Raw genomic sequence first — 23,576 nt, 5'->3', positions numbered from 1 at the left:
GTCTTGAACCCACAGCCCAGCCACCAAAGCACGGCGACGGTGTTGTTTTGTTTTTTTTTCTCTTAGTTAACAATGGAAACTTTTTTTTTTTCAGTATTTCCCTCCAGCCTGAGCCGAGCGAGAAGAGAAAAAAAAAAAACTTGTTCCGCTGAGTTCAACCCCAGACAGACTCACAACTTCCTTCCTGCTCTCCTACCCCCTCCCTCCGCTCTCCTCCTCCTCGCCGCTCCTCTCCCTCTCCTCCTCCTCCTCCTCCTGCTCTCTCCGCCTTTCCAGCCGCACCGGGAGCGGGCGCCGGGGCCGCGGCGCGGAGCTGCCCGGAGCGCGGAGCCGCCCGGAGCGCGGAGCCGCCCGTGCAGCCTTGGCCGCCGAGGCGCGGAGGGGCAGAGCCCGGCGCGGCCGGCCCGCCCCGGGGCGAGGAGAGGCGCTCGGAGCGGCGGAGGGAGCGGGAGTCCCGGCAGCCCCGCGGCGATGGTTTCGGCAGCGCCCCGCGGCCGCCGGCGGGCGCTGCCGGGCGGCGCGCACTGAGGGCGGGCGCGGATCCCGACCCCAGGTAAGCAGCGGCGACGGGGAAAGGAGGGGGTCGCGGCCGCCCCTCCGCCGGGGGATCTCCGGCAGCCGCGCCGGGGGCGGTGAGGGGAGCAAGCCGGGCCCCGCGGGGAGGAAGGGGCGAGCTGGGGGCGGGCAGAGGGGCAGGGTGCTGCACCGGGGCCGAGCGGGCTGTCCCACAGCCGAAGTCTGGCCGAGCACCTTATGCCGGTGCTCGTTTTGGCAGCCGAGCCGGAGTGCCCTTTGGTCACACCGTCAGTTGGGACTGCGCTTAGACTTGAGGGCATTTACCTGCCAGGAGCCTCACAGGGATACCGCTGATAGCATCACACACGAGTGCTTCCAGAGGCGTGTTCACCCATAGCCAGAGTTAGCGCACTGTGTGTAAACAAGTTTGTACTCTCATGTGGGCAGTGTGTTTGTGCAGATCTCAGGAGTTCCCATGCCCCGACACGGGATGGGGACTGCAACTCCAGGGCACATGGAGCAAACAGGAGATGACGGAAAGCACACTGACATGCACGGGGGCGCAGAGAGCCACCTCCGAAAGCAGAGCCTCTCTCATGTGTGTACACACTCGCCAGAACAAACAGCACTGCACATCTCTGCATGTGGGGTCCGGGCTGTGACTTGGAGGCAGTTGCAGCCTGCAATGTCCCGGACAGCAGATGTGCACAGGGAAGGCACGTTTAGCCAGGGCATTCATGAAGATGTGCAAAGCCGTGTTGTTGCACATGGTGGGTTAGGGGACTAACTTGAGATGTGACCCTGTACCATACAAAACAGTGCAAGCAGGGAGTCTTCACATGTATCGTATAACGTAAATCCATTCCTGAGACTTGGTCTTGCTATAGGTGACAGACTGGAGGGGGGCAAATTTAAGTTGTTTGGAGTTTTTTATCTTCCTTTTGAAAATGCTAGGTTTTGGGGCAAGCACTTGAAAGCTACCAACTTTCAGTTCACACCAGTTAACCATAATTCTCTTATTCTGTTGTTGGAATGGCTGCTGGCTGTGTGTCCTCTCGGACACTGCTGCTGCAGCTGTGCCGACAGGCAACCTGGAGAGGGGGCAGGGAAGAGGGGAAACAGCCGCAAACCCGACTTCCCTTTCACTCAGATCCTTCTGACGGCTGGCCCGTGTCCCCACGGGTGGCACACTGGGGATGCATGCAGGTGGGAGGGGCACACAGGAAGGGAAGAGTCCGGCACTCTGTGTGCCCAGCTGGATGGTGAGCTAAGGGCGGGCGCAGCACTACTCTCACTGCTTCTCTCTCCTCAGCTGTCCCGTTTTATGGAGCTGCGGGCCAGGGCCAGCCCAGCTCCCCGTTTTCCCGCTGGCGATGCTGCTGGTCCCGTCGCGGAGAGACCCCGGGCAGCCCCGCAGAGCCTGAGCGCCGAGGCGGCAGAGGCGACGGCCCCCCCGTGCTCCCCGGCTGACTACTATGGCCGTGTACTGCTATGCGCTCAATAGCTTGGTGATGATGAATAGCAACAGCGAGGTGACAAGCGGCAGGAGCAAGACGCCGCCTCCTCCCGGACAAGTGCTGCCCAGGGGTCCGGAGACGCCCGGCAGCTGCCGCTCGCTCCCTGTCTTCAGCCCGGCCCCGGTGCCGCCCCGCTCCCCGCGCTGCGGCCCCGCTTTCCTCTTCCCGCTGCCCGAGGAGCCCCCGCGGCAGCCAGGCAGCCCCGGGGGCCGGCGGGGCAGCCGGGGTGAGGAGGGACAGCCGGGACCGCCCATGGCACGGCAGCTTCAGCGGGAGCTGCACAACGTGCAGGTGAATCAGAAAGTGGGGCTCTTCGAGGCGCACATCCAGGCGCACAGCTCTGCTGCCCAGCCACCCCGGAGCCCCCGGCTGGCCCGGCCCCGGCCGGCCAGCCCCACGGCACCGGCGGTGGGACTTGGAACTGGACCCAGGCCGAGAGCCTACGGAGAGAGCGAGGCCCCCGATGCTGGTGGGGGGCAGGTTTGTCTGAGCACTGCAGAGCCCTCCAGGAGGCCAGTGCCGATGGTGGAGCTGGCAGAGAGCAGCAGCCCCCTGGAGCAGTCGGGGCCTGCATCACGGCAGGAGGAGGTGGTGGTGGTTCCCACAGGACTGAAGGGCCAGCACCCAGCCATCGGTGGGAGCATCCCTGCCGTCATTGTCACAGACCTGGGGGGCCCGGAGGAGGAGGCGGGCGCCGTGCCCCCTGGCAGCCTGCCCGTCCGGAAGCTCTCATCATCCTCTGCGTCTTCCACTGGCTTCTCCTCGTCCTGGGAGGAGTCCGAGGAGGACATCTCCAGTGACCCTGAGCGCACCCTGGACCAGACCCCCGCCTTCCTGCAGACCCTGGACCAGCAGAAACCCCGAGTGGTGAGTCTTGCACCAGCCCTGGGGAGGTGGGGTGAAGGGTTGTGGCATCCCTGCTCCAAGGCACAGCTGCAGCAGCAGGGCAGAGGTGTGTTGCAGCAGAGTTCTGCAGAGAAACTTTACACTTGCTCAGTGGTGCTTGCTTTCCCTCACATGAAAAACTTTCAGACTTGGAAGGGGGGTTCCTAGTCGGAAAATCCTCTCATGAGAGGGTAGTGGTGCTTGTTGGATTGTGCACTGTCCTTGCAGAGCTTCCCTGGTGCTGCAAAGCTGCCTGCCAGCATGCTTAAAATACATCCATGGACTGCAGCCTTCTACTGACATGTGGTTACGAGCTTCAGTTTTTCCTCAGCACAGCTTCCCTGGGTGCTGGAGGTTTCCCATGGTTTACATGAGCCTGAGGGAGAATTTATTTCCTCCCTGGAGTTGAAACTGTGTGGGCCCACTGTCTGTTCATGTTTACAGTGATGCCCATCACCACGATGTCTCTGTGTCTTTCACACAGAAGCAAAATGCTCTAGAATTTCTGGTAATTCCCCTTTTGAATAATACTTCTTGGTTGTGGGGTATCTTATGTTTTAGGTTAACATATTTTTATTAGGTATTTATATTAAGTTCATTTGTTTCAGGATCTTTGTTGTGGAGCTGGTTGTGAGGCTTAAGGCGAGAGAAATCATCAGTGTTGTGTTACCCTTAGAGAAGAAAGGTCTCCTCACAGAGGAGAGCTCTGAGGCTTTCTCCAAAGGCATGAGACAGTCATGGGGTTTGTGGTGTCACTAGGGGAGTTCATTGCATGTGTGAGTGCATCACACAGAGCCTGCTTTGCTCTGAGCTGTCACACCACTTGTCCAGAGGGCTTTGAACCACTTTAACCCAGTGCAAGGCACCCATCACGAGGTTCTCCAACCAGAACATGGTCTCTGCTATCGTCTAGCTCTGAGACATTACATTGATTTGAGCCCAGCACTGGAGCCTCCCACTGACAAACCATGAAACATGCAGGACAGCCCAGTGGTTCCTTAGTTTAAAGAGTTTAACAAAGGCTCATGAACTTTAATGATGTATTTCACTATGCTTAATTTCCTGTAGACACATGGTAGTGAAACTCCTGCTAAATGCAATGACACAAGGAAAACTAGTGCAGGGAAACAATCTAAGTGAAGGCATCAAACTTGGAAGAACTGAGACTGTGGTTTGTAAAACACTCAGCAGGCTGAAATAAATATATTTTCTTTTGTACTCCTTTTGTCCTATTCCAAGAATCCAGGCTTGGTTCTGCTCAGGATGGAGCAGCAGCTGAGTAAAAGCAGTTAACATAGTTATGAGCCTGCAGTTCTTCGTGTTTGCAGACAGTTTTGTATTTTGGGGCTCTCAACTGATGAATCAGCTTGTTCCCTTTGGGAGCTGCTACAATCCCTGTGCTGATTAAACTCTGCTGGTTTTATGTGCAGAGCTGTAGTAATCTCTGCTCCATTCTCTGCGCTAATGACTGTTCCTAGTGCCAGATCCCACTGATTTGCTGCTGAAAACAGTTCATTGATGGGCAAAAGCATGCCTGGTGCTCCTGTGGAAAGCTTCCTGGAGCCTCAAGCTGACTGTGCACAACCTCCCGTGGCCTCCAGTGAGCTCAGCCAGGCCGGTGGCTCAGCAGTGCACAGGCAGGGCTCATTTGTATTGCTAAAAGCTCTGGATGAGAGCGAGCTCGGATCAGGTCTAAGATCAGAGTAACTGCTGGGCTCCATGGGACTACTCAGGCTAAATGAGAGGAAGATGTGGTCCAAAATGTGTCAGGCAGGCTATGGAGGTGCACTTGATTTTGTGTTTCAGTGCTGGAGTCTCAGCAGGGGCAGCGAGGGTAATTTACAATGATACTTTCCAGTGGGCTCCGCAGGTTCCATACAGGGCTGATCACTGACTTTGGCAGGTTGTAGTCAACTTCTCAGCAGGATCATGTGCAAATGCCCAGTAATTCAAAATTGATTTCGTATAAATAACACCCAGCTTTGTGTACTGGTTGGCAGTATCTTGTAAATCCATAACGACAGCAGAAGGCAGCTACTGAAGCAGTGTCAGGTTGCACACTCATTTGTTTTCATGAACTCACTGTTTCCTTTCAACAACGCACATGGTCTGGAAATGAGTTGTGTAATGAGGGAGAATGTGTGAGAAGCTCTCTCCACAACTCGTGCTTTTAGTCAAATCCTGGGAGATCTCGGCCGAGAGAAACCAACAAGGTGCCCCTGGGTGCCTGTGGGTTGAGTAGATAAACGCAGGGCAGGCAGAGAGCCCTGCCTGCCTGCACTGGGCACTGCTGGCACAGGGGAGGCTCTTGTACCTGGAGCAGAGGTAATGAGGAGCGTCAGGAAAGCAGTTCCTGCTGCAGAGACAGTCTGTGCTGCACATCTCACATAGCATGTTTACAGATTTGATAAACAGCAGGCCTGCTCCTGCCCTTCCTTTTTGGAGGCTGCCTGGTTTAGCAAATCTGTTAGGGATGTCCGGCGGTCTATTGTAGTTCCTCCTGACATCCCGGGGAAACAGGCAGATCCCTCCGGCTGGCATGGACTCGTCCTCCGTTTGTACTGCAGGTAGGAAACTTTGTTTGTGTTCAGCCCTGAAAGTTGGCCAGTAAGAAAATTATGCTGCCAAGTGAAAGGGAAGGAGGTCTTGTGGCCACATTTTTGGACGCTGTGACCTGGAGCAGCTCTGTGAGTGAAACGGGCTCTGTGTCTGTTTGTTGAAACAGTTTGCTCGGAGCTTTCCCTGTCCCTGGAGTGCCCTGGTACTCAGTGGGCTGCACAGAACTGAGGAACAGTGACCCTGCCACGGTGGTTGCAGACTTGTGAAGTGCAGTGACAGCAGGAGCAACGTGACGTTTGGTTGTTTAATTGCAAATCCACTTAAGGTCTGAGTAAACTTCCACGTAAGGACTTTTGCAGCTGTGGCTTTCCCCAGGCTGTGGGCTGCTGCCGGAGGAACCCCACGCTTGTTTATTGATGCTTGCAAGGTTTCAGAGACGCTCGAGCGATTGCACTTCTGGGGCTGTGTGGGAGGGACGGGCTGTCCAGGCAGCGTGCTGGTATGGGGACACTGTGGTTTGGAAATGCCGCAGGGGAGCACTCTCTGCACACCCCCTGTGACCAGCACGGGCAGTTTGGGGAAGGAGCTGACCTGAGGGCTCTGCTCACCAACCCCCTGAGGCAGGAGGAGGCAGCGACTGTGGGAAGGCACCTGCCTCCATCGCTGTCTCATGCTGAGGGGAATTTCTCCCCTCCTGGCTGATCGCACAGGCTGGGTGTGTAGGGAAGGGAGAAGGTGCTCCTTTGTCCCAGGTTCTGAGTGGCACAGGTAGCCTGAAATGGCAGCCCAGTCTCCTGAGGAGATTTCACACCTGAAGTAAGTACCACTGACTTCTCGGCTGGAAAAGCAGCAGTGTATGAGTTTTGCCCTTCTGGGGGCTCTGTTGGCTCTTCCCAAGGAAGAGCTGACAACCAGGATGTACTCTGCAGCAGGAGACTTGTCCCACTCTTGGAAACCGGCTGCGCCCCTTAAGCAAAAGATATTCCAAAGCTGGTCATTAGTGAGTCCTTGTCATTGACCTAAATTCCCTAGTTTGTCAGCTTCTCCAAAACTGGAGACAAAGCAACAGACAAGTGGGGGGAGAGGCAGAAACTGTGCAAGCAAGCACGTACTATAGAAAAATTACATGTTGGGGGGGAAAGGAACCCCTTCCTGGAAAAACAGTGCAAGACACTGCAGTGTTCCTCTTCCTGGCTTTCCTATAGCTGCTGGGGAAATGCAAGGATGTACAGCAGAATAGTAATCAAGGGACTTGGTACTCTGTGAAACTTCTGCTCCTTTCAGCAGGCTGAGTAGATTTCTCAGAATAAGAGACTTCCATTAACCTGTGAGAAATGGAAGAACTTTTGGAAAAAGCTAACGGCAGTGCTGATGACAGGCATTCTTTTAATTGATTTATTTGTTTGACTCACAATGGCTGTTAATGCAGTCCTGAAAGGAGCCAAGTTTAGATAGGGCTAGTGTCAGCCAAGGGCCTCTGGGACCTTTGCTTATTTCTCTTTGAGATGTTCCAAGGCATAAGCTGACAACAGGAGTCCTGATTTGTTCCTATAAAAATCAATCAAATTAAATATGCTTTCATTCCCTTTCCAAGCTGTCGCTGTGATCAGGAAGTCTCCGTGTAACAGAAACCATGACCACATGGCTATGGTGATGCATGCAAGCCCTGTGAATATATATCTTTATGCCAACTGTGTTTATGTGTTTTCACTCCTTACTCCCACTGTGTTTGTCTTAAAAGCTCCTAAGCTTATGAGCTTGTGAGTGGTATCTCTGATTTAGCATCAATATAATGTCTGGTGTATTAGGGCCCTGCTGGCTTACTCAGAAGAGCGACTGTTCTTTTAGTAATGCACATCATTGCAAGGGAGAATGCTTAGCACACCTGGTAAGCTGCCAAGGGATGGAGTCTCCCTGCTGCAGGAAGACTAGGGGGGAGAGGGGAATGAGGTGGGCACCTGTGTGTTTCCCCTTTCAGAACAGCACGCTCAGCAGGCCTGGCAGCACGGCGTGTTCGACCTGCTGGGATGAGGTGAGCACACCCCGGAGCTCGGAGGGCTGGGCAGAGCTTCAGGCTCTTTGTGGATGGAGGCTGTGCACTCCAGGGACTTCACAAAGCGTCACTCCCTATTCCATAGCTAATCCTCTACCTACTCACGTGACCTTCTCAGGGAATAAGCAGCTTTTTTATGGGCTCCCACCCACAGAGGCCAAGTGAAGATGCTGCTGTAACCCAGTGAGAGACATATGGTGTTACTTCAAGGCTGTTTTCAGCTCACTGGGAAGAGTTTCTTCTCTGTGCACGTTCTCCATTATTGACAGGGCAGGAATTACATGGCACATAGATCCTTTTCATGGAAGGACTTACTTGCTAGCGCAGCTGCTGTCTCTTGCATATTTTGTTTCTCAAAAAAATTTCATGCTGAGAGCATCCATGAAAGTAGCAAAATAAACCTCCTCCCATATTTCTGAGGTGCAGGAAGAACAAACGTTAGGCCCATCATCCTTAGAGTCCCCAGCTCTGGAAAGAGCCAGATTTCCACCTCTTCTGGTGGGAATTGCCGGATGTCAGGAGTTTGCCTGTTTGGATCCCTTGGATGGAAAACTGAGCGTCCGCAGAGTGAATTTCATGGATCAGTGGAAGCTTCAGAGTTTTGTCTTCAGGTTTTTAGAGGCTTGCAATGACAAAACCCAAGCTGTAGTCAGCACCTGTCTCATGTTTTCCATATTATTTCTATAATGTGTTAGGACAGATTTGCATGTAAAAAAAAATATTAGTGCAGCACTGAGTTCTCATGTGCCATGTGATGGCTGAAAGCCACTGCTGAGCTAATGTTTTCTGTACATGTAATTCTGTTCTAGCTCACTACAGAAATAATGGCATCTGTGTATGACATTAAATGTCGCTTCAGCTAAGATTAGTCTTCTGTAATGGTTAGAGATTATTTTGTTTATACCTGTAGGTAAATTTGTGCAGTAAATTTGACCTGCTTTCTTCCAATGAAGCCCAGCCAAGCTTTCTAAGAAAGATATGTTAATATTTAACAGACAGTGAAAACTAAATGTTAACATTTTCAAATCACTGAGTAGCTTTGCAGCCTAATCCCTTTTCTTAAATGTGCCTTTTTGGGGAATGCTGGCTTCCACGCTTGCTGTGTCACTTGAAATGGCTCTTTTATGGCATTCATCTTGCTTAGCCTTGCTGGGTGTCTCCTCAGGCATCCTAAGGTTCTCCTAACGTAGCTTTCTTCTCTCTTACTCTAATGGGATCTTGACAATTAACCCAAGAGTTTGCTTTAAGACAGAGGAATCTGTTTCCGAATGGCTACTATAAAATTTATTGGAATTGAATTTTTATTCCTACACGTACAATCCCAGGTCATGAATAGCCTGCACAACGGCTCCAAGTAGTTCAGAAATCTGATTCAGTCTGAGGTCTACCAGCCTCAAAAGCAAGTGCCTGTGACTGGCTTTTAAATCAGTGTTTAGACAGCAAAATTCAGCTTGCTCTGTAACAGGGTGATCATCCAGCAGTGTCTTTCAGCATGGCTTGGTGCAGGTACATTCAGAAGTTCAGGGTCTCCAGCTGCAAGTTTCAGTCTGGGTGCATGCACTGGGAATGCATTGGGGATTGGTGGAAGCCTTTGGAAAATGCAGGCTGCAGCTCCTTCTTTCCCAGGCATGGTGGGAGTTCAGCCCAGAGCTGCTGTCACAGCTGTGTGCCTGTAGAGATCCTCATCGCTGCTGCCAGCCACGGGATGCGTTTGCAGAGTGGTTTCTGACCTTAATTTCCCAGGGATGGGTAATATTGGAGTGAGGAGCTGCTGCAGGCTGCTAAGACCCATGTTAAACTCTTCCTTCTCTTGATCTTTATTTCAGTCTTTTCATACATTCCAGCCATGAAAAGAAAGAAGTGATTTTTCTTTTTTTGTAGAAAAGAAAGTTCTTTTCATTAATGACATGGGAAAAGGGACAAGCCAGTAGAAGGAATTCAGTTCTTCTTTTAGATGTAAGATTTATTGCTGGTCAAAACACAAGGATTGCTTTTGGAAGGAGATCTAGGGGGTAAAACAACAAGTGCTTAGCACTTACAACTACTTCTTGTAAGCAGTACAGTGTAGTATCTGATCAGTGCTACACAACAGGAACTGCATTAGCATTCTGCACTGTTGTGGTTTTAAGTAATAGTAAAGCATCCCTTGTCTCTGTGAAAGACATAGATGTGCTCAGGAGGGACATGCCTGCAGACATTTTAATGCGTTAGAATCAAAGAACAGAATCAGGTTGTCTCTTCACTGTTTGCTTCACACATTTGATTTGCAGAGATGTTGGCACCTGGGGTTGCTGTGGCATGGATCTCGCTGAACTGATGTGAGTTTTTCCCAGGGTTTCATCCTTGACTTTAAGTCTTGTACTTTGGATTTTGGACAATAGGGTTCCTGTACTGTGCAAAGCAGAGGGAGGTCTCATGGGGCCTCCAGTCTGCTGTCACAAAACTCCCTGCAGCCAGAATGAAGACCAGCGTATCTCCACTGGGAGTAACCAGCACAACATTTTGGTCAAATGGCTATGGCAAGGAGATGATGCAACTCTTTCCTCCCACCCCATCAGCACTTGCAGAAGGGGCTGTTTAGCAAGGGCTAAGCAATGGCAGCACCTACCTTCAGCATCAGCTCCTTCTCCTCCCCCTTCGCTTCCTGTCCCTTTGCCCTTGCTTGGGCAATTCATCTGCAGCAAGATAGAATCAAAGAGCCCTCTTCCTTTGCTAAACAATTTGCTCCTTTTGTTAGGGTCAGATAAAACGCTGATAAAAGCTGTTGTAGCTCCGCTGAAGCCAGCAGGAGCATGCTGCAGGTTTGGTCCTTGAGCGTTTTTCGCCGTGCTCACTCCTGCATGTATCCAGTTACATCTTGTGGTAAATCCAGCCTTAGGTAGAATTAATGAACCAGAGATGCAGTTCCTCTGGGGGGGGGTTTGCCCGTTCACAGGTCCAGTGCCTCAGAGCCTTTGGAGACAGGAGGTTTATAAATGGAAAGTTCTGCAGGGAAGCTTTTTGGAAACTGCATTTCAGGGTTGGGTGTCTTTCTCTCGTTTCTTGCTGAACAATCTCTGATCCCTGCCGCTCGAGAGAAGGGCAGGAGCCTTGCTGGCCTTCAGCTCACCGCTGAGCCTTGTTGGTTGCAGACCTGCGTTTTGGGAAGGCGTAGGAATAGTTTTCATCCCCTTGAGCTCAACGCGTTCGAAACATTTTCATTAAAGGGGTACTTAAGCACAAGCCCGGGCGTACCTCTCAAAAGAGAGGAGACCAGGGCTCCAGGAAGGGGTGGGAGCGAGGGGGAGGTGAGCAGGCTCCTTCTCACCATGTGGACCCTAGGACTTGCTTTGCTGGCAGCTGCCAGCTCCATTAGTTATCCAGGGGTGTCCTCCCACTGCAGGCAAGGTACAGAGCAGCCAGCTGGAGAATTAGCAGTGTGTCCAAATGTAATGTGGTTGCTATTATGGGTAATATATATTTAACACTCTGCAGGGACCGTTTAAACCTGCATCTGCAGGAAGGGGAAAAAAGTCAGGTTTGCTTTCTTGGCAGACTGCAGATCAGAAAGTCCAATCTGTAATCTCTCTCGGTATGTTTTATGTGGGTGGGTTTTGTTAAATTACAGGCAAAGTTATTGCACCCCTAGGCTACTCGCATTAAATGTTTCTCCAATTTTAGCAACATTCTTTCCAGGCTCAGCTACATTTGTTTTTGTCTTCTCTATGGCAATTGATGAACTCAGTCTGAAATGTATAACTCCACGGGATCTCCTGTTATATATTTCTTCCACAGCTGTAGCTGAATCGGCGCAGTGTAATCCAATGACTTGTTGTAATGCCTAATGCTTTCTTTAATACATTCCAGATTAAGGAGTCAGCAAAGTTTACATATCCAAAGTAATAAATTTAAACAATAATAATGGCAAATCCAAAACCATGATTATATCTTGAAAATGCTGGGCTTTTTTTTTTCCCTCCTATCTTTTCTGGTCTGGCTAAAGTCTGTTTTTAGGAAACTGAACAGGACAGATAAAAGATGATGAGACAAACAACTTAATCCCTTAATAATGTCAAGTGGAAAATCCAACAACAGATTGGCAAGAAACTGTAATAACAACTGCTAAGTGACCCTTACTGAGGACTAAAGAACTGGTTTTAAAGGCTGAACTTGGGACATAATTAGAGATGAGCCTGAATCAGTGCCCATAGGCTCAAATATTTCTTTGAACTCTGAAGTGGAGCCAAATTCTTTTTTTTTTAATTTTTTTTTTATCCACGCCTGTACAGCTTCATCTTAGCTGCACTGAGGCCAGTTCAGTATCACCTCGTACCTTGTCCTGCCCTGGGTGCCCACAGAAAATGAACAATCCCAGGGTGGTATTCCCACCTCTGGGTGCTGTTGCAGATGGAGCGTGGGATAACAGCTAGTGTGCACAGCCCAGGCAGGTGCTGTTATGGCAGCAGAAGAATAGATGGGCAGTGCCTCCAAGTGGGAGGAGAAGAGGTGAGCGTTTCTGCATTGGCCTTTCAGTCCCAGCATCTCATCGTGCCCTTGCCAGGGCACCCCTGGGCAGCAACTCTAAACAGTCTTGGCCTGCCATTAATAGATAGACCTTGGCACTTGGAATGGTAATTGCCAAAGCAGCTTCAGAAAGAGGGCGTTAATTATTATCTCTCCTTGGAGCCATATTTACTTAGAGCTGACAGCCCTCCACCCTGGGGTTCCTGGGAGGAATGTCTTGCTGGGGTGGAGACCAGGGCTGCCAGAAAGGAAACAAAGGAAAGAGATTTTAGAACGGTGGCTTATCTCTATCCACCTGAATTACTGTTGTATTTTAAAAGAATATGGGAAAAAGGATTGTTTGAAAAAGCCGTGACAAGTGTACTCTCCCAGCTCCATTGTTTTAACCTTCTCCTCGGAATTTGTGTATAAAATGTTCTCAATTCGGTTTATCTCTGCTTGACAAATCCTGTGTTTCCCTTCCGTGCTTTTAGTGGAGTGGGAACTAACCTTGATCTTTTTGCAAAGCAAACAGAAGCTGGATGTCACATTCCCACCTTCACACACAAACAGTGCGTGTCACAGCTTTTGAGCAAGATGTACGATCACTGACAAAAAAAATTTTGTAAAATTCATATTCAAGATAAGCTTTTAGAAAAGCAGTTCTAAACTGAACCAGACTCTCAGAGGAGGGAGCAGTTGATGTTGTCTGGCTCTCGTGGAAGCCACCTTGCTTGGCAGGTTAAAACAAAAGGTCTGAAGCCAGGACTGTAGCTCAGCTCCTCCATTAGCAGCCCCTCATCTGTGTCTCATGTTGAGGAGAAAAGACTTGGCCTCTCTCCTCAGGTCTCTGTTTTCTCATGCTAACCTGTGTTGCTGGAATGGCTTTTCTGAGTCAAGGAAAGCAGCAGAGGAGTCCAGGTGGTCACAAGTGACCAAAACATTGACCAGATGCTGGGCTGGTAATGAGAGGGAAATGCAGAGGTAGCACGATGCCACCTAGTCTGTTATTGTCTTCCCTGTGTCATACATCCCAACCAAGTCTGGAATTTGGTTTCTGAGCATTTGGGTGGCTCAGGAGGCAGTTCCAGATTCCAGGTTTGTTCCTGTGGATGGGAACCCTTCCCAGAAGGGAGAAAGCTCAGAGGAGCCTGTTTAATATAGGCTGATCTCATGCTTGAGCATACGCAGGAGCTGACCTTTCAGTGCTGAAATAAGAAGTGATGGGAATAGAATAAATCACAGTCTTGAAAGGAGCTTGGAGATGCACCTCAGGAGAAGGAATCAAGGTAGGAAGGCTGAGAGCCACAGAAGGGCCAAATGACAGATTCAAAAAGCCATCTTTCAGCAAGGAGTTTGATGGATCTTTGGAGAGCAAAGGCTGTTGAGATGAGAAGTGGGTATATGATGTGATGAGCCCAGAAAGTGAATTTTGTTTGGGTGGATAGGCTGGAAAGACTCTTTTAGGGATGCTATCCTGAAAAATCTGCAAGACTTAGAGATAAGTTGGATGTGAGGACTGAGAGAGATCCAAGTTTTCCACTTACTAAAAGTTTCAGGGTAGTAGCAAAACATGCACAAATGGGAGCAGTCACATTTACACTTGCACTGCAAAGGCATAAATTGCTCTGTGAATTGCCAGGCTATGAAGAATCAAACTTCTACATTGCATTGCAAGCCTCAGAGCTTTCAAGTCTTGACTGAATCCAAAGATAAATTGTCTGTAACCTTGACAGGAGACAGCTCCAAGCCTCTATGGTACCTCCACTTAACCTTCAGAGGCCCGGCTTTGAATGCAAGATATTTCCAAGAGAACCAAAACTCTAAGCACTCCCCTCATACCTGGAAGCCACAGCCTGATGAGGAACTCCTTCTGTGTGGTGGCCTCTGTTGGAGCCCAGCTCCCTGTTCAGCCTCAAGAGAGGGTGGCTCAGAGCTTTTTCAGAGCCCATCACTGCCTGGACAGAGGCTGGGGCTTGCCCTCCTGGCCTGCTCTTCCTCTGGACCATCCATGCTGTGTCCCCAGGGCAGTCAGAGCCTCAGATCCAGACAAACCCTGGCAGGACAAGAGGTTGTAGGAGCTGGCTGGATCTGGAAGAACAGTTTTTTGGCATAGAATAGATTTTCCAGCAAATGTCAGGGGAGAGGGGGAGTCAAAATGATTCACAAATTCAAACACATTTTCTGAATAGTTCTGGCCTAGAAAAAAATACAGAGGTGGGGGAAGAAGGAGGGAGGTTAAAAATAGCAGTGCATGTCATTCTGACACTTTCAGAATGAACTGTTTCATTTTGGGGATGGTTTGTTTATGTTTTGCAAGTATTTGAAATGTAGATTTGATTCAAAATGCCATTTTTCACTTAAAAGTTGACCTCACCACTAAAACACATTGAAAGAAGAGAAGAGAAAAGGTTTTTTAGGACTTTCATAATCCAAAATGAAACACCTCCTTTTGCTTTGGCTCCAGATGAAACATTGTGGAGTTTTCCTTTCTCAGCCCAGTGATCTTAGCTGTGTCCAGCCCAACCTGAACATCTCACCTCCCCTAGTTTTTTGATTGAGCTCAGGTGTTAAAAATAAATCCAGCTTCCATGCTGGCCAAGCCTTAAGTCTAATGCCATGGAGCAAGTACTTTAGTTTATTCTGAGGTCAACCACACATTGCTGTGATTCAGACTGAAACCTGTGGTATCAAATTAATAAGAGCTGTAGGTTTTGTAGATAACTGGCATCTTCCCCAGAAGATGCAGTGTTGAGCCTCATTTAGAAAAATAACCCAAACTCCTGAGGCCCTGAAATCTGATCTAGAAATCTTCAGAGAAGCCGGGGTTTGCAGACAGCTGAATGACAGACTTTCACTCCCCTGACACTCACACTGGTCTCATTCAAATGATTCATTAAAGGAAAATGAGCAAACAGCTGGTAATCACTTTGCTGTAGCCAAAACGTGCCACAGAGTTTCCCCAGGCAGAGGGGAAGGAACACACGTGTTTGCTGTACGATGAGCCATAGTTGAGTTTGCTGTTCCCTGCTGTGTTTTCTGCCTGGCTGAGACAGATTGTGCCATTTCCTCATCTCTTGGTGACCGAGTGGAGCCTCCTTTGCTGAGATTTACCGTCACTGTGTCCTGAGCCCCGCCTCTCCATGCCTTGGGAGGGTTTTGGCACAAAAGAGGGAGAGCATAGATGCTGCAGTGTGGGATAGCAAACTTCTTAACATCAGCCCCTTTGGGTTACAGGCTATAGGAAAGATCTTTTCCGTTCATGGGAAAATCCTGGGTTTCGCCTGAAACAGGCAGATTTGTAAGCATTTTTCTGGCCTGCTGTAATTTGAGTGCTACTGAAAGATGAATCTCATAGTGTGGACAGGATAGGGATGTTTTTATGGTAGAGGAGAGGGGCTGGCAGTGGCTGAGCATCAGAGCAGGCTGTGCTCCCTGCTAGCTCTGATACTTTCTGTGGTGGCTCAGGGTCCCCAGCAGTGGAGAGGGCAGGGATCAATGCCTGTAGCAGGATGAGGAGTCAAGGCCAATGAGTGCATCAGCAATGCAATTCCCTCATTCATGCATTTACTGTTCAAACAGTGCCAACTCAAGCTCTCCCACAAAACAATGACGATTGCCTTAAAAACGACCAAAAGTGTCAAGGTTTTTGGAAGTTCTGGGCTTATTTGATTATTTTCCTGGTTTCCATGCCTATAAGTCACACTCGGGACAATTTTTCAATCTGTTCTCTGCAAGGCAGAAGCCTAGAAATGTACTTTTTTTAAAAAAAATGAAAACTCAAAGTCTCAGCTACCTGATGACTGCAAGAGCTGGGGGCTGTGAGAACAAGGCAGAGCTCACATTAGACCTGCAGGAGTGGGCAAAGGGCGTGTGGAAAGAGCTGCTTCTGTGGGTCAGGAATGGGGCTGAATGGAAAGAAAGGCCAGGAGGGCAGAGCCTGTAAGCCGATTCGGCTGCCTGGAACAATCAGAGCACGCCAGCGCTCCCTCCCCGCCCCAGCTGAAACAAAAAGCCCATACACACTAAAGCAAAATCTGCCTTCCTGTTTGTATGCCTGTCGTGAGGCCTGGGAGGGCAGGTGGCATTTGACTCTTGCATCCCCACCAAAACCCAAAGTCCTCTCTGTCCCAGCTGAATCCAGAGGCAGGGGTGCAGGAAGAGATACAGGCAGTCACTGAAGAGCAAGGGCTGTACAAACTGCACAAGAGGCCCCACACTCCTTCCCTGTTGACAGTTTATATAAAACACAATTTGAGAACTAACTGCTTTTTCGCCTTGTAGAAGTGATTCACAGGTCTTTGACACAAGCAGCTGCCAGGAGATGGGAGTACAGCTTTGATTATGCTGAAGTGAGGAGGCAGCGACTTTGGAAGTGAGCAGCTGCATTTGGACAGTCTGTGGAAGGTTGTGTACATCTTTCAGCACGGAATCTTAGGCTGTGATAGGTCCCAGAAAATACCAGGCAGGGTTGTTGAACCATCCCAAACCACCTTGTCATTGAATGGTGCAGAGGCGCCGTGTGAAGTGATGCCAAGCATTCTCTAGCAGCTCTAATGGTGTTTGGATTTCAATTTACTCTCATCAGATACGCTGACGTGTTCCCCAGTTTGCCTCTTGAATTAAGATGCTGCAGTGTTCATTTTTCCCCTTTCCAGCTGATAGGTACGTGTCCTTGTTCCCCCATGGAGAGGAAAGCAAGTATATTCTTCTTTTTAGCATGTCCTTAGAGCTATTACACATTTAAAGGGAATTAATCCTCAGAGCAAAGGCCAGAACATTGTGTGTGTGTCACATTCCAGCTGGTGGGCTCTTCCCAGGTGCTCCATCTGCAGGGAGCACTTCAGTGAAATCACACCAGGAGGGCAGTTCTGAAGGTTGTGTACAACATGCAGATGGTCTTCTGGAGTGCAGATGCCTTTGAAAAGCTAGCTAGAACCACTGATGGCGTAACAAACAGAATTAGAATATTTCCAGGTTATAAAATTGAGGGAGGGAAGTGGCTTTACTGGCTATTGTCAGAAAACAGAGGTTTGCGTAACAGCAACATTTTCCATATACTGCGCAATGAAGTTCCTTGCTTGGGAATTAAATTGCAAGTCAGTTTTAGACAGCGTGGCCAGCTGTAACATTGCACACATTGCAACACACATGCTGAATGTTATTACTTGGTGTCAGTGTTTATTGAAGGTAGTGGGGATTTGAGAAACAAGCTCTGGCACGGGAAACACTAACAATGTGATGGCACTTAATGTCTCAGAGAGTGTAAGAACTTTGGGGAATAAATTCTCCAAAGACAGAATACTTTAGAAAATACATGCTAATCCCTTTAAACCCCTAAGACACTTTAATTTTTGGATTGGATGATGATAAGCCACAGATTTCACCACTAATCTAAAAAATATCCTGTGGTTTTTGGAAAAGCACGGGAGACTCCAGGTGCAGGTTCAGTGGCAGATTTTGCAGTGGCAGCTCCAGCTGATCTCACTGGAAAGAGTTTATTTGCTGCTGTCTGCTGGTCCCTTGCTGTCTTCTTTTGCTACTGCAAGAACCAGGATCAGCAAACTTGAACTACACTTCCCTGTCACCTTTATGGAGAAGATTCAGCACTTTAGAACTTCATTTTAGCTGCAAGACTGGCATCAGATTGGGCCAAATAAATTCTGTTGTATCCCTGTTGAGTCTGGTGGGCTTGCACAATGGATAGATGTGATCCAGAGGAAGAACAACACGAAGCACAGATGGCTGGGTGAAGCGCATTGTTTGTATTCATGGCTGGACCATGGAGAGCTGCCCGCATTGCAAAATCCCCCTCCCATCTGGCTCCTTCAAGGCATCTGAAATCACAGCAAGGGGAGACCAGCAGCAAAATGTGGCACAGAGACCGAGTTTCCCCTGTGCTCAGAGATGTGGACCTGTTGGCAGTGGTACACAGGCTCAGCTCACCAACTGTGCTGAGCTGGCATCTCAGGGAGCAGGACAGGTCACATTGCTGTGCCCTCTGATGGCAGTAAAGTTATAAATACATTTTTGGAACAAAAATAGGAACCATCCACCACAGCTATTTCTGATGGCCTAAGAATAAAGTTAGATTTTGGGTTTTTTTCCCTCTGTTTCTTAGCAGGGCTGCTGAGCTCTCCAGCAGAACAGGAAGTAGGCTGAGGAGCTGTTTGAGTAACCAGGGTCGTCAGATCAATGGAAAAAGCGGTTTGAGTACACTCTGTGAAAGTGCAGTCAACAATTTTGAAATTACTGCAGCTTCTCTTCCTAGGTCAGGACTCTTGTTCATGCCAAGGGGACTTAAGTTACTACTGCTCTTTCTGTAAGCAAACAGAACATTTCTTTTTGATGATGTACATAATGTGCACCCAGGGGTGAAGGAGAACGCTTTCCCTTGGTGTCCTTGGATCAGATTCCAGATGAGTTAGGAGACACTTTGATCAAGATCCTACGTAATTTTGAGATGTCTGCCATGCTATTTGGAGGAAAAGTAAACTTGCTTTTATTGGGATTTGGGCATGGAGAGGTCAGAGAAGGTGAGGAGGGAGGGAGAGGATAAGGGACAATGTTTTTCCATCAAGGAGGAGAATGTACAGTTGTCAATCTCAGAACTGAGGCTGATCCTACATTTTAGTGACACTTGCAGCTTCTTTCATGTTTTGCAAGTTCATCTGAGAACTGAATGCATGCCAGATGAATCTTTCAAGGGAAGTTGAGCTGGGTTGAAAATATCTCCAGCACAGATAATTCAAAGGAAGTGCAACTTTCAAAAAAACATGTGAAATGGCTCTAAGAATCTACCTGTTTTTTCCTGTTTACTTTTTTCTTTTTTCTCTTTCCTCCTCTTAGTCCTACATTTCACCTCTGCTCTGCCATCACATCACTTTTTTTGCCTTTAGCTCATCTCACAGAGGCATACAAAGGGTTTTCAGTCCCATCACATGCTCCAGCTGGAACTGGAGCACGATTCCTTTCTGACACTATTTTCTCCAGGATTCTGTCAAGCTGAGCTACAGACTCTCCCTGGTTTTTCTCTGATTGTCTTTTCAGCTGTCCTCCTCTTGCAACACTCACGTTGCAGCCGGGCAGAGGCCGGGGCGAGCTGCAGAGTGGAGACCATGCCGTGAGTGCAGGAGCAAGGGATGCCAGCGGGATGGGGCGGCTGCGGCGTGGGAGAGCAGGGCCAGGAGAGAGAGAGATAAGGCAGGCAGGAAGGGGAAAGGCAGGTGGAAAAGGGAAATGACCACGGGGGCCAGGAAGACTAAAGAGAATACAAGGGAAGCTGTGAAGCCATCTGGGAATCTGCTCTAGCCACGTGTAAGCGCTCCGCGTCCTTGGGGCGTCGCAGCGTGCGCAGAGCGGGGCAGCGCCCGCCCGGGGAGGCCGGGCTCGGCTGGGATGGCGGCGTGGAGCTGTGCGGGGTGAGCCCCCGGGGTGAGTGGGGACACGTGGGGACAGCCCCGGGACACGGTGCTGGTGGGTGTGGGTGCTCCGAGGTGGGGTGCAGGGGTGGCAGAGATGATGTGGCTCTGCAGAGTTGCCTTCCTATTGCCGCTCGTTGTGCTTCTTAAAGACACTGAGGTTACCTTGAAATAGACTTACTTGCTTTGCCCCAGCAAAAAATATTGAGTTTTGGGGTTATGAGGGCTACCTTTAACTGGAGGTGATGATGAAGTGTGGATTATTGTGGAGCAGTGTCCCATGAAGATGAGGACAGAGGTTGATGGAACCGCTTTTACTTGGAGCTGTGTCCAACGGTGTCGGGTGCTGGGTGATGGCCAGAGAGCGGGAGAGAGGTGGGTGCTATGGGGTGGGGGCAGAATGGGAAGTCTGGGAGAGACTGAGTGCAAAATCTCATCAGGAGATGGAAAAGGAGCAAAGCGGAGGGGAAAATAATGTGAAAAGTTGCATTGTGAAAAAGTAGTGGAAGAAAGCATGCAAGCATCGTGCACGGCTGACATGGAAAGGCAGAGGGAAGAGAGGAGAGCTTGGGTAACAAGACTTTAAAAGTACTTAATGATGGATGGCTGGGGTGGGATTTGTGGCAAATGGTTAGAACTGAGCCAGCCTCCCTTTGTGGGGAGAAGCAGGCGCCTGCAGAACGCACTGTATGTGACCTGTCTGCACTGCATGAGAGGAGCTGAGGCTGAGCAGCCCTGTGACTGTAAAAGGAGTTAACTAGGATAGATGCAGTCATCTACATTGAACTTGTCTAAAAATAGGTGAGATGAATTCGGTCCAGAGGACAAAATGTTACAGTAAACGAATACAAACAATCTCGTGGTATCTAGCTGGGTTTGTTCATGTCTCCTCCACGCATGTGCATGCAGGAGGTGTGTGCCCAGTTTCAGGGCTTGTGCACGTGTGGACACCAGCACAAACCTGGCTGCAATGTCCATGTCTCACATCTTCTGTGCAAAAGTCCTCTGCACCTCAAACACTGAAAAATGGAGCTGTGATGCTGGAGCAGGCTGTAGTTCCTCAGGTGTCTGCAGTTTTTATTGCAAATCATTCCTAAGAGCCTCAAGGAAGAGCAGGGAGATGAGCTGCATTTTCAGGGAGTGCTGCTGCTGACCCCATCAGTCTCTGCTTCACTGTAGGACTGCCTGGTTTTGTCTCAGTTCTCCTTGCTTCCTCGGAGCTGTGGGGCTTACTTTGCTTTAACTCACACCGGGAGGCACCAGTGTGACAGGGAAGGAAAGTCCCAGTCCCCAGTGGTGCCATTTACCCCATGCCACCTTGCCAACTGTTCTGAAGGAGAGACAATTTCTTTCCCCTGGTGAGAGGACTGGCTGGAAAAGAATAACCACATCTCTGTGGGGACACTCATGGGATATGCCAAGAGAAGCCCAGGCAGTTGCAGTTATTTAATGGGATCCCTCAGGGATGGATCTGGAGCCTGTCCCCAGCCAGCTCCCTGCAGCCCTGCTCTCCTTCCTTGTTCCAGTCCCTGCTCGTGTCCTCTTCTCCAAAATTAGGTCTGCAGGTCCCCTGCCTCATCTTTAAAACTCTCTGTGCAATTAACATGCACAGGCACGTCCTTGGCAGAAAATGTCCCCAAAGGATGGGCAACAAGAGGGTGGCACAGTTTGACTGAGTAGCTGAAGGTTATTTGTAGGGAAAGCTGGGAATGTCTCTCTCTGCACCAAGAAGTGGCAGCAAGCTCATGGAGGTCATGAGTCTCTGGCAGGACCTGAGCTCATTTAACAGTCTCCACTGAGGAAGAGAACAGAGTTTTAATTTAATGAGGGTGATGTTGGGCAAATGCTTTTAGTGCTTGAGTCTGATTAGTCGTAATTGAGCTCCTCTTTCCCTTAGTCCTTTACTGGAGGCTGCTCATTCTCATGCTGCGCATTTCCTCTGCCTGCAAAAACACTTAGAGCAGCTTGGATCCCCAGGTCACATATTCTCAATATTTATGCCCCCTGAGTGGTTTTCCAGGGAAGCTCTTAATCTACCAAGTCAAGAAAAGACACATATTTGTTAGAACCAATTCTAGCAAGGTGCAGAGTTCATTCTTAGGCAGCAGGTGGGTTAGAAAGTCTTATTTTTGTGCAATTAATTTTGTAAAAGCTCCCTCCCCCCTTCTCCATACTTTCATTTTCTTTTGTGTCCTGGGGTCTCAGAACACAAAGGTTTCTAAGGGTAGGTTGTGTGCCTTGAGATCACTTGCTGGTAATGCCCAGAGGAGCAGTACATTTCTATTTCCACATTCATGTTAGCTGTTGAAACATGTTGTCTCACCCAGTAATTCTTTAAACCTGTTCAGAGGGGATCCGTAGAAACCCAATAAGCCAGTTTCACATTACTGTAATAGTTTCCAGATTATTTTGTTTAGAAGCCTGTGTGAAACATTACTTCTTGCCTTCCTCTGTCACCCCTCAGGCTGAAAGTGAAAAGGTCTTGGTAAAGAAAACTGAGTAAGAAGATCAACAAAGTTTATATATGGAATTATTTAGCCTGCAAACTAATGGGTTTCGAGTGAAATATCTGAGATCATTGCAAAAACTCTCCCATTCATTGCTTTCTACTCTACCCTGTCTGGTAATTTGACATACACTTTGTCAGATGGAATTGTGAGGATGTGCACACAGACTTGGAGAAGAAATTAGTGGGCACCATGCAGAGCCACCCTGGGGAACTCCCTGCTGTGGGATGCTCGGAGCCCACCTGTGCCTTATTGTAACAGAAAATGAAGAGCACCCCAGCCACCTGCTTGCAGCTTTGCAGGCTGGGATAGGCAGCCACATGTGGGGTTCCAGCAGTGACCATAAGCTGAACACTGGGAGGAACAGGATGGGATTTTTGCACTGCAGCCTCCATGGCTCCATGGCGGGGGCTGTCTGCAGTGGGGAGGGGCTGCAGAGGCACTGCCTGACCCATGGCAAAGGCCCACAGCTTTCTGAGGTGGTGAAAGGCTGTGCTGTGAACGAGAGGGCAGCTCCTCAAGTGGGTTCATCTTCCTGTGAAACAGGGGCACAGTTGAGAGCAAACACCTGGAATGCACTTGCTGTGATCTGAGCCACGGAGGCTCTGCTGTTACTCTGAGTAACAGCATTTGCCCAGTTTCCTATTAAATGCAGCACCTGAGACAGTGAAAGCCTTAGGTTTTGCAGCTACTTAGACCTCACATCATAAATGATGAGCCCCAGGTCTATCACACAGAATTGCACTAGCCCAGTGTCAGTCTCAGGCACCTCAGGAGCAGGACCCAAAAGGATGTGGTTTTCTCCCCAAAGCTGGTGTGAACTCCCAGCATATGCCGTGCAAAGCTTGCAATGATCCCCAGTGCCTGTTCCTTGGAGGGTGATATCAGCAGGGTGTCCCTGAGCATCTTGCACTGATGGACTTGGTAGACAACATCTTCCCCTGCTGTGAAGTCTCCAAGCTGCCTCAGCTTCAGCCCAGCTCTCACTTTTACACCAGCTGAGGATCTGGCTGCCACCTCAAAGGGTTACGCACAGTTTGTGCTCTGTTAGAAAGCCCCACCCTTTTCCTGCAGTTTTAGTCTGAGGGCTAGTGCTGCTTGAGATGCCTTATTGTAACAGAAAATTAAGAGAAATGGGGGAAAATGAGGCAGTTAGATACTTGGTTTAAGGTATGCTGCTGTTTTTTTTCATCTAGGGAGGGGAAGAAGGTACCCTTCCTTCAGTAGGTGGTTTTAGATTATATTTGTTTAAGCAAGGAGTGAAGTGTTTAGGACCATAGGGCTCCCCCAGGTTTCTGCATTCTACGTGAGCATTGCTTCGAGAGTGGGCAGCTCTGGCTCACAAGTGATTTGTGTGTGGCTGTGTTTGCCCTTCCAGCACAGGGACTTCAATCCTGCCCTGTGTCAGGAGGGAAACTGCTGGAGCATCACCAGCAGACCCAGGGATTGCTGGGTGTCTTCATGAAATTCAGTTGGACCTGACCGCCAGGAAGGTCTGGGGACTGAGGAAAGGATGTTGTTTGGGATTTGAGGCACATCAGCAGGGCTTTCAGGCAGTAGCTGGTCCATCATATTCCCTCATGCAGGAGCTGTGCAGTTGAAGTGCTGGAGCTGCTCCCCAGCCTCCCATCCACAG

The 23,576-nt window shown here is 49.4% G+C and overlaps 1 protein-coding gene across 1 annotated transcript in view; it reads left to right on the top strand.

The window, feature by feature from the left end:
• The first annotated feature begins 276 nt into the window (after nt 1-276).
• ITPKB (inositol-trisphosphate 3-kinase B) overlaps nt 277-23,576 on the top strand; it is a 66,920-nt gene continuing 43,620 nt past the window's right edge. Inside the window, exons 1-2 of the mRNA XM_041425088.1 lie at nt 277-553; nt 1,829-2,900. Coding sequence (XP_041281022.1) covers nt 1,992-2,900 — 909 coding nt within the window. The 5' untranslated portion in view covers nt 277-553; nt 1,829-1,991. The remainder of the gene's footprint in view (nt 554-1,828; nt 2,901-23,576) is intronic.

This window comes from Onychostruthus taczanowskii, unplaced genomic scaffold (assembly GCF_017590055.1).
Source record: "Onychostruthus taczanowskii isolate IOZ18803 unplaced genomic scaffold, ASM1759005v1 scaffold87, whole genome shotgun sequence".
Classification (NCBI taxonomy): Eukaryota; Metazoa; Chordata; class Aves; order Passeriformes; family Passeridae; genus Onychostruthus; species Onychostruthus taczanowskii.
This window is presented reverse-complemented; position numbering and strand designations above follow the sequence as displayed.